The sequence below is a fragment of the Colobus angolensis genome, unplaced genomic scaffold, assembly GCF_000951035.1.
Source record: "Colobus angolensis palliatus isolate OR3802 unplaced genomic scaffold, Cang.pa_1.0 Scaffold16, whole genome shotgun sequence".
Taxonomy (NCBI): Eukaryota; Metazoa; Chordata; class Mammalia; order Primates; family Cercopithecidae; genus Colobus; species Colobus angolensis.
The window spans coordinates 15,396,248-15,408,043 of record NW_012114710.1 but is presented as its reverse complement, the minus strand read 5'-3'; the positions used below and the strand labels follow the sequence as shown (position 1 = coordinate 15,408,043).

Below are 11,796 nucleotides of genomic sequence, written 5' to 3'. Positions count from 1 at the left end.
AATTGTTATCTTTTCATAGCAGCTTAGCAGGCATTGGATGAGGCATAAATCTCTGACTGGCAAACATTTTTATGTGGGCATGGAAAACACACACTGCCTCACTTAGCACATGCACAACGTCCACACTGACCTGTGGCGCCAGTGCTGTTTCCTGAGCCACAGCAGATGCCAAGTGCTCTGTTGAATACTTTACATTCTCTTTACCTGTTCTTCTTTCAATAAACCAGACTGCTGGGCACTAGTATTGCCTCCCTTTAAATGAGGACGGAGGCTCAGAAATGCAAAGGAATTTGCCCCACCTGTTAGAAAACTTGAAGTCTGTGGAATTTTAAAGTAAACTCCGAACTAGAACCTGACTAAGAGGCAGGTGAGCTTGGAAGGTTGTGGGCTGTTAAGAACTGGGGAAAATCAGAAAACAGTTTACAGACATAAAATGCTTAAAAAAGTAAAGACAACTCAACAGATTTTTATTTCTTTCTTTTTTTTTTTTTTTTTTGAGACGAAATCTTGCTCTGTCACCCAGGCTGGAGTGCAGTGGAGCAATCTCGGCTCACTGCAACTTCCGCCTCCCGGGTTCAAGTGATTCTCCTGCCTCAGCCTCTCGAGTAGTTGGGACTACAGGCCTGCGCCACCATGCCCGACTAATATATAAATATATATATATTTTTGTATTTTTAGTAGAGACAGAATTTCATCATGTTGGCCAGACTGGTCTCGAACTCCTAACCTCAAGTGATCTGCCCTCCTCGGCCTCCCAAAGTGCTGGGATTACAGGTGTGAGCCACCAAGCCCAGCCTCAAAAGATTTTTTTTAAAAGGTGTTGAACAAGGTATTGTAAATATATCCATGTAAGCAACATCAACCCTTAATGAGTAATTATCATCTAGCTGAAAAAGAAAAGGCAACTGTCTTTTATTTTATTATATTTTTTAGTACATACAGTAAAGGTCTTATTTAGAACGTAAAGTTGTTAACATACTACAAAAGCAATTTCTCTAAGATCCTACTAAATAAATCCCTGACACACCAAGTTGAAGGATAGAGGGCTGGCACATACCAGATTATAAACCTTCCGGACTGAATGAATGCTCTCTTGCTTTTGTCTGGCTCAGTTTTATCTGCCATATTCTCCTGGTCATCTTTCTTTTCTCTCAGCTGCTTGAGTACATGTGATATTATAACTTTTGTCTTATTTTACCATGCATACTTCTATTAATTCAATTGGAAGCAAACTCTCACTTCTTCCTCTGTCTTCTAACTCCTCTTCAGCCACCACAGGAATATTTTTGTTCCATTTTAAGTAAAAGCACAGCCCTCATTTTGATTAACAAGCATAAAATTAAAGCTAGTGATTGATAGACTTATGCAAAAAAAAAAAAAAAAAATTAAAACCCTGTGCAATGTTTTTATAAGGCCCTGTGCAGCAGACGGTGATATAAAAGAAGCCCTTACAAGGCACTAGATCAGCCCTTTAGGGTTGATATACTTCACCCCAGGCTCATTACACAAAAGGCAGGGAAGGACGCAGTGGTCGCGTTGCTTCTGTGCACTACTGTGGGAACCACCAAACTTGCAGTCAGCTTCCATGAGGAACCAGGAAGGATTTGGGAAGCGATCTCTTTGCTTACTTGTATCCTTAAGGCCTAAATCTTTTGCCTTGTTTGCTGACCTATTAAGTTGAGGTGGACAACTCTGCCCTACTGTGAACGCTCTTTGTGTTTGACGTCGATTACTCTGAAATCCCCCATTAAATTCTTCACAGAAGTCTCCACTTAACTTTTATTTTGAATTAAACTGCTTTTTCCAAGCCCCATGCATCTAGATAAATATCTGTAACTGTTATTTCATTCTTCTTGTTTAATTGCTAGTTCAAAGCCATTGTGTCCTACTGAAACCATTACACAGATTTCCAGTATTTCGTGGATTAAAAAGGTATTTTAAGTTTAGTTTGAGAAAGCACTATTTACTAATGTGTAACTTGGAAATGAAGTTAGAACAAAAGTCATTTGTAACCTGGGTAGACCCTGTTTAAGCCTTCAAAATTTAAGATTAGGGTGAACAACTGAAATAAAATGGTTAGTTAATGAATGACATTAGGTCTGTTCACCAATATCATTTTAATGAAATATTTATGCCATGTAGTTTAGTCACACAGATGGACTCTCCTTCTGAATGGCCAAAGATAATGGTAGTCAGGACAGGCTGAATGTCAGATTCAACCCATTCATGAGTGCCTACCATGAGACAGGCTGGGTTTAGCATATTCACACTTTATTTAGGCCACAGCAATGCTATAGCTTGGATGGCATTATCTTCCTTTTATAGGAAACAGACATGTTGAGGAATTTTCCATAAGTCAGCAGATGGTGGGGCAATATACATATTAGTTTTTATTAGTTTAAAAGTAATATTTACAAATTATGAACATGCATATTGTAGAAGTTGAGAAAATACAGATTTATGAAAAGAAGAAAATAAAACTCCATAATTTCATCAAGTGGAGATAACCACAGGTATTATTATATTTATTCTTTCTGTATACAAATATATACATGTATATCTTCTTACTTGTAAAACTGAAATTATAGTTTTGTAACTTGCTTCTTTAATTTAGCGGTTGTCTTAGTCTGTTTTCTGTTGCTACAACAGAATACCACAGACTGGGTAACTTATAATGGAAAGAAATTTATTTGGCTCATGGTACTGGGTACTAGAGGCTGGGAAGCCCAAGAGCATGGCACTGGCATCTAGTGAGAACCTTCTTGCTGCATCACAACATGGCAAAAGACATCACATGGCAAGAGAGAGCAAGGAATTAAATTCAATCTCAAGTCCTTTTGTAATCGGCATTAATCTATCAATGAGGTTGAAGCCCTCTTGACCTAAACACCTCCCATTAGGCCCCACCTCCTGACACCATTGCAGTGAGGATTAAATGTCCAATGCCTGCTTCTTTGGGGACACATTGAAACCACAGAAGTAGTGTATTGTGAATATCTTTAATCCTCCTTTTTTATTTTTTAAACTTTTATTTTAGGTTCGGGGGTACATGTGCAGGTTTCATGTATAAGTAAACTTGTGTCATGGAGGTTTGTTGTACAGATTATTTTGTCATCCAGGTACTAAGCCTAATACCCATTGTTATTTTTTCTAATCCTCCCTCTTTTCACCCTCCACCCACAAGTAGGACCCAGTGTCTGTTGTTTTTCTCTTTGGGTCCATGTGTTTTCATTGTTTAGCTCCCAGTTAAAACTGAGAACATGCAGTACTTGGTTTTCTGTTCCTGTGTTAGCTTGCTAAGGATAATGGCCTCCAGTTCCATCTGTGTTCCTGCAAAGGACATGATCTTATTCTTTTTTATGGCTGCATAGTATTCCATGGTGTAAATGGACCACACTTTCTTTATCCAATCTGCCATCGATGAATATTTAGGTTGATTCTATGTCTTTGCTATTGTAAATAGTGCTGCAGTGAACATACACATGGTATGTCTTTATGGCAGAATGATTTGTATTCCTCTGGGTATACACCCAGTAATGGGATTGCTGGGTTGAATGGTATTTCTGTGTTTTCTTTGAGGAATCTCCACACTACTTTCCACAGTGGCTGAACTAATTTACACTCCCAACAACAGTGTATAAGCATTCCCTTTGCTCTGCAATTTTGCCATCACCTGTTGTTTTTTGACTTTTTAATTATAGCCATTCTGACTGGTTGAGATGATATCTCATTGTGGTTTTAATTTGCATTTCTCTAATGATCAGCGATATTGAGCTTTTTTTCATCTGTTGGCTATATGTAAGTCTTCATTTTATTGGGTACAAAAGAGTTTGCAATTTCATATGCCATGCAGTATTTAACAAATCCTCTAAATATTTACAACTTTTTAGTTGAAGTATTTGTGATTAATGCAATGCACATCCTTTGAATTAAATCTTTACACATCACATATATGTCATTAGTTTAAGTTCATAGAAATGTAATTTCTATGTTAAGGCTATGAATGTTTTTAATGGTTTTGCTACATATTGCTAAATCAGCTCCAGAAATATACTTAAAGAAATTTGCACTCCCATCAGCAATGCACAGAGTTCATTTCCACATACTCTAGTGAGAACACTGTTTTCACAACACATTCTTGTCAATGTAGTATCTTCTTGTAGTTGCAATTATATTTATTTGATTGCTAGTGAGATCAGTTTTTTTCATTCTTTAAATTTCCTCTTTAAAGTTTGCTTTATTTCTTTATTGATACATTGCAATTATACATATTCATGGAGTAAAATTTGATGTTTTGGTACATATATGTTATATAATAATCAAAACAGAGTATTTAGCATATGCATTATTACCTCATACATTTATCATGTCTTTGTGGTGAGAACATTCAAAAGCTTCTCTTATAGTTATTTTATAATATACATTGACTTACTCTTAACTATTGTTAACAATTGTCACCCCACTTACAATAAAATTCCACAACATATTGCTTCTATCTAATTGTAACTTTCTCCCAGCTGACCAACAGTTTTCTGTCTTCCCTTGCTTCCTCTCCTCCTCAGTCTCTGCTTCTAGGATATCAACTCCTTTTTTTTTCAGATTCCACATATGGTGAAACCCCGTCTCTTCTAAAAATACAAAAATTAACTGAGCATGGTGGTGCGTGCCTGTAGTCCCAGCTACTCGAGAGACTGAGACAGGAGAAGAGCCTGAATCAGGGAGTCGGAGGTTGCAGTGAGCCGAGAACATGCCACAGCACTCCAGCCTGGCGACAGAGCCAGACTCTGTCTCAAAAAAAGAAAAAAAAGAAAAAAAAGAAAAAGAAAAAAGAAAAAAGAAAAGACTATTGTAATGGTTCATTTGAGATAGTTTTGTGACAGTGGAGATGAAAAGAAATGGATAGATTTAATGTATAAGGGAAATAATCCCCACACTCTCCAACCCTGAAATACACACATAATAGGCCTGCCACAGTTCTCCCTTTCTCTATAAAATGTGCTGCTCACACTCATGGCACCCTGAACGCTTGTGACTAGTAGCATCCTTTTTAGGACACCTGGGTATTCCTATTCCCCTCCAAGAGAGATGGATGATTACCAAGAATTAGTTTTGTTTCCAAATTTGTGCATATCAGCTGTATTTTAAAAATTTTTAAAAAGTTTACTAATAGTATATGAACAATACTACTTGAGTAGACTGGAGCCAAACTTTCTGCGGGATGTGGTCTTCCATCTTTTAAGAAAGCAACTAAAATGTGTTAGAATTCTGCTTTTTGACAATCTTTGGCCTCCTTTTTGGCCCTCACATCTCTATAGTTTACCAAGCTTACCTCTATGAATTTACCGTGAATATCTGTACCACATTAACCACAGTGATGCACAGTCATGCACAGTCATAATGTGGTTTGCTGGAAAGACTCTCAGAAGTTAAGGCACCTTTGATTAGTCTAAAAGATATTTTGCTCTCCTTTGGCTTTCAAGAGAAACAACTTTTCTCCTTCGCTAACAAAATGTAAAATATTTTCCCAGATAGATGTTTCTTGTTTCACACAGATTATCCTGTAGAAAGAGCCATATCTGAACTCCTTGAAGGGATCATGTGTTTCTTAATAATTTTTATTAAGTTGTGCCAAAACATGTTTGTTGAATGAACAAATAAAAGAATAAACTAATCTTCGGAACTGAAAAACATCTTTGTAAGCATTTAATGATGCTATATGCATACTCTACTGTTACGGACTGTTTATGTCTCCTCCCCAATTTTATGTTAAAGCACTAACCCCCAGTGTGGCTGTATTGTAGATAGGGCCACTAAGGAGATAAATAATTAAGGTTAAATGAAGTAATAAGGGTGGGTCCCTGATCTAATAGGAACCATCTAATTATAAGAAACGCAAAAATGTTTGTTCAAAGCTTCACTCACACAAAGAATAGATTATTTGAATGCGCAGTAAAATGGTGGCAGCCTACAAGCTAGGAGAAGATAGTTCAGAATGAAACCTACCTTGCCATCACCTTGATCTTGGACTTCCCAATCTTTAGAACTATGAGAAAATAGATTTCGGTTGTATAATCCACCCAGAATGTGGCATTTTGTTATAGCCATCTGAGCAGACTAATACACACACACACACATACATACATACACACACACAGAAAATACAATAGACTGCTTTCTGTTTCATACATATTTTGTTTATCAAAAGGAATCCCAGAGGTAAGGGACTTTGAATGTCTGATAGATATTCTCTCCTCTTTAGCTTTCAAGAAAACCATTTTTTTTCCTCCTATTGTCTTTGCTAACAAAATGTCATAGTCATTTGTCATAGACAAAATAGACTTTTTTTGTAAACCTTTTTTTTTTCTGAAGCTTTAATCAAAAATACAATTTTGAGATAGTCTTTATCTTGGTAAAATTAACAAAAAACCTACAACTTCCAGCTGCTTGGCAAGTGGCCAGAATCTTTGTGATTCTCTTACCCTTCCCTCAGACTTGTCACACTCATGTTTGCAGATGGTTGTCATAGGAGCTCTGAACATCATCTGAGATCAAAATGAGAGGAAGGGGGACGGGCTGTATCAGCAGCATGCTTGCCTTATGGGAACAGACTTCCCAGAAGCTACCAGCGGACTTCCAATTATCTCATTGGTCGTAACTGTGACAGGCTCAAAGCTAACTGCAAGTGCAGCTGCAAAAACAAGTATTTAGTTTTTCTCATTCCTATCTAAGAGGTGGCAAAGCAGAAGAGGAATATAAGTATCTGTAGTGTTAGCCAGTGAACAGTCTGCTATTCAAAGGAACTGTTATAGAAGCATGGACTAGCAGATCAGCTAATTCTAGAGTCCTCCAGAGTTATAGGCTTAATAACCCAAATGTAGGGCTTTACATTTCACACCTTAATCACTATTTGACTACTGCTAATGTCTTTGATTACAATTAGCTAGGCTGCAAACATTATTTAAGGTCTATACTTACTCTCACCATGTCCACTATAATAAAACATTATTGAGTATACATTGGTTGCATTGCTTATTATTTTATGTTGAGATGACACTGATCTAATATTCTCTAATTATATACATAAGAAAGTGACAAGTGAGGTCTGTTCTAATTTGAGGCTGAAAACCATGATCGCGACTTCATGCTGTGCTCTAGTCAAAAATCCACCTATAGCTTACCATTAGCTAGCATTTCTAAGTGCATTCCATATTATTCAGTGATCTTCTTTCAAGGCGGTTTTTTTTTTTTTTTTTAAATAGTATTTTCCTCTGATGCCTGGGCTGGAGGGCAATGGTGCAGTCACAGCTCACTGCAGCCTCAACTCTGGTGCTCAGGTGATTCTTCCACCTCAGGAGCTGGGACTACAGGCACAGGCCACCACATCTGACTAGTTTTTTGTAGGGATGGAGTTTCTCCATGCATGCTACCCAGGCTGGTCTCCTGAGCTCAAGCAATTTCACCCAGCTCGGCCTCCCAAAGTGTTGGAATTACAGGCATGAGCCACCGCACCTGGCCCCCAAAATATGTATGTTCCAATAGAACTAAAATAGGGGAAAAAAATGGAAGAAGATAAAAAATAAAGTCATGATTACAACAGAAAAGCATAACCATACAAGTGAACTACAATTTGGCCTAGAGCTGCCCAAAAGAGAAAGAGAGCAACAAAGAGAGCTGCCCAAAAGACAGAGAGCAACCAAAAGACTCTTTAAGATGAAAACAAATCCCAAATGCCCATCAGTGATAGACTGGATAAAGAAAATGTGGCACATATACACCATGGAATACTATGCAGCCATAAAAAAAGGGTGAGTTCATGTTCTTTGCAGGGACATGAAGCTGGAAACTAATTCTCAGCAAACACAGGAACAGAAAATGAAACATTGCATGTTCTCACTCATAAGTGGGAGTTGAACAATGAGAATACATGGACACAGGGAGGGGAACATCACACACTGGGGTCTGTCGGGGGGTGGGAGGCTAGGGGAGGGATAGCATTAGGAGGAGATGATGGGGTTGAGAGGTGCAGCAAACCACCATGGCACGTGTATACCTATGTAACAAACCTGCACGTTCTGCATGTGTATTCCAGAACTTAAAGTATAATAAAAATAAAATAAAAAACCACTAATAGAAAAAAGAGAGAAAAACAAATTAGGCTGGTTGCAGTGGCTCACAGCTGTAATCCCAGCACTTTGGGAGGTCGAAGCAGGTGGATCACCTGAGGTCAGGAATTTCAGACTAGCCTGACCAATATGGTGAAACCCTGTCTCTACTAAAAACACAAAAATTAGTTGGACATGGTGATGTGCACCTGTAGTCCCAGTGACACGGGAGGCTGAGACAGGAGAATTGTTTGAACCTGGGAGGCGGAGGCTTCAGTGAGCCAAGATTGCGCCACTGCACTACAGCCTGGGCGACAGAGTGACTTTGTCTCAAAAAAAGACCAACAAAAAAAAAAAACAACGAAAAACAACAAAGAAAAAAAACCCCACACTACCTCCACTGAAAATCAACTCTTTAGGAGAAGTACATATTTTGCTGAGATCAAGACCCAAGAGAACTTTCTCCTATGGGTCTTCATAAAAGGCACAATATGTGATATATTTAATAGTAGCCATTAGCCTTAAAAACACATGTCTTGAAAATATGTTTTGATGACTGTGTTTGCTATTAGGAGCCAACAGCATAGAAACAAAGTGTAATGCAGTAACAGTAATTCTGTGAAGAGCCAAAATGTGGATCACATATGTAGCTCTCTGAAGATTTCCTAGAGGATAAAATTTAGGTTCCTCTCTCTGCTAGTTGGGAATACAAACTTGTCTTATCATAATCCCCAAACTCATATGTTTCTATAAGTAATAAAATCCATTTCAAAACATTATTTTTTATATCTAAAGCCACTGTTCCCTTTTAATATCACAGACTGAACTAGACTACATAATTTATCTAAGCATGGTTTTCTAAATAAATGTGCTGTAAATGGCTGATCTCAGTGTAGTAGATACATTTTAAAATGCTGTCTTATGGTTGTACTAACTATATGTAAACTTATTTTTAAAAGGTTAAGTTAAAAGATTGTCCACAAAAATGTTATGTTTCAGTTGCATTCAATTTTTAAAATTATTAATACAGGTTATGTTAAAGCGCACTGCACCTATTCACAAACACTTTCAAAAAATGATCAGCAACATAAAGTGTAAACCTAAAAAGAAAATCAGACTCATTCCACATCTGTGAAATTCACCACTTAAATATAATTCAATTTACAATAATTGTAAAAGATAGGGAGAATATAGAAAATGGAGGGGGAAAACGGTATTCAACATATGAACAACACTGCTACTGTTGTAGTGAAAAAATAATTTATTAAATGAACATAATACTGGGAGTAAAATACATTACAAAAGTAAAAAAAAGTAAATTATAAATATAAATAATAGTGGTTTACCTAATTAACAGATTTTTTTCTTCATCCTTGCAGAACTTTAAATACAATCTTCCAAAAACCCAGATTGAAAAAGTGGGTGGTTCACTTTAGAACAGACAGGCAACACTATAATATCTAGAATTTGGCAAAGATCTGTTATATAAGATTCAGAATTGTACTGATTAACTGATTGTTCTTTTTAAGCCTTTTGCAAGTCTAGAATAGTAATTTTAATAAATAAGCAGATCAACTTGTTATATTCATTTCTGTCTCTAAGGATAGCAAACATATTTCTAATATACATTGTGAAAAATATTCTGAGACCATACCTGTGCACTTTGATAAAGTCTAAAAATTTTTGGTTATTTGGTAAAAAGTTATCTCCTTTTTACTCCAAAGGTTAACAACAGCCATTGGATGTGATGATATATGTCAGTAGAATTTTAAACAGCCACACCTTAATATATACATCAAGATACTGATAAATTTTTAGATAGTAAAGAAAAAAATGGAGGTTGTTATTCTACTTCTCCAGTAAGTTTCCCTCAGTTTTTAGAAAGCATACCGACTGGGATTGCAAAATGCCAGCATGATTACAATGCATATTAACAGCAATATGCAAAACAGTGAAAATGGAAAATAAATAACTTCACACTATAAAAATGAAACAAGGCACTTTCAATGACTGTACACAAAGCTGAAATAAACAAACATTTTTTCATAAAGCTGACTCATAGACCCTAGGAGACTTTTGTAGAAAGTGAAATAGTAAAGGCACTACATAATTCTTTCTCCTAACTCTACTTACCAAAGAAATCCACCAATTAAACTTGGCACAAAAGAGTTTAATGATCATAAAGTGCATCACTTGGCTAAATATATTAAAAAGAAAATCAGTCATAATACAGTATAATAACATCTTCACATAAATAGAAATAAAAATGCAATGTCAGGAGTCAAGCCAGTTAGGAACTTTGCAGTATATATGGCTTTTTATTTTTTTTGTATAAGCCCCTATTTATATAGAATCTGTATTTTCAAAAGAATATGCCTTAACAAAAGGAGGTAGTATTCTCAAAAAGGCAAACTCACTAAATCTAGGTAGAGATAAAGATTATGTGGAAACTAAACAAATGCAACATATTAATAACCATGACACTTATTAAAATATTTTGACATTAATGAATCAGCTTTTAAAATCAAAGCTTTCATATCATGTTAGCTATATGATTACAGCTCTTTCAAGTAGTTTTCCTTTGGTACTAGAAAGTCATTTTTTTTTCTAAAGAGCATTAACATTTCAAATAAGCAAATTTTATTTAGAGATGGTAAACATGTAAACATTAAGAACTCAACTAAATTTTATCTTTCCTATGATGGTCACCGATTTAAACCATTAATGAAAATATGTCATGTCAGAGATACAAAGAAGAATATATCACCCAGATAGTAACATGCAATTAATTTCCATTTGATTAATATAATTGGTGATTTAACACACATACATATATACACAGTAGTTTGGAGCAATATATAGGCAAAACACCATAATAATTTATGCACAGTATTTAAGAATGTGGGCCTTGATAACAGAATTCCAACAAGATTTTTTTTTTAGTGTATTAAATATAATTCGATAAAATACAATTAAAAGCAGCAGTGAATATATTTCCTATCTCAATAACTTAAAAAAATTCTTTATGTAAACTTCATACATGTGCATTCTTGCTCTTTTCTATATGTTTTGCAGTTCTTTTTTTCTTTTAAAATAGTATTTGCCACTCTTCTAAATTTGCTGAATAGTCTAAATGGAGGGAACCGCTTGTGATATATTAGTCTTCTTCAGCATCATATGCCACTTCTGCTACTTCTATCTCTGATATAGCATTTTCAGGTTCACTAAAACTTAAGCATGGTTTATTATCAGCTCTGCAAAAAAAAAAAAGCAACGTGTCAATGACAGGATTGGATGCATGCTATTATTTCATTTCACTATTACCTTTAAAAATCTTCTACCTTATAGAAAGAATATTTACATACTTAGTGTAAAAGTATTTAATGTAAAAGAGTATTTAAACATTCAATCAGAAATTTAATATTTTTAAGTTGTCATTGCCAGGTAAGACCCTTGGAGATAGTTTTTAAACTCTTTCAGCTCTCTGAACTACCATTTACCAATAAAAATCTACTTGGTAATTACCTTTATCTACATAAAATTGTTCTCAGAATTACAGTCGACCATTACCACTAAACTATTAACAATTACCTTGGATTTGTATGCAATTAAAAACTCTATGTGCTTTTAAATACATTACCTTTTCATCATTCCTATTAGGTAGGAAGGGTAGTTTGCTATTATAGTATCCTAT

The 11,796-nt window shown here is 35.6% G+C and overlaps 1 protein-coding gene across 3 annotated transcripts in view; it reads right to left on the bottom strand.

Moving 5' to 3' along the window:
- Positions 1–9,343: 9,343 nt before the first annotated feature.
- Positions 9,344–11,796, bottom strand: part of SNX16 (sorting nexin 16) — a 42,955-nt gene continuing 40,502 nt past the window's right edge. For 2 of the 3 annotated variants that reach the window (XM_011937120.1, XM_011937122.1), the window contains one exon: positions 9,344–11,356. In XM_011937120.1, the coding sequence (XP_011792510.1) occupies positions 11,260–11,356 (97 nt within the window). In that variant the 3' untranslated portion in view covers positions 9,344–11,259. The remainder of the gene's footprint in view (positions 11,357–11,796) is intronic. The other variant, XM_011937121.1, reaches the window with a different exon arrangement.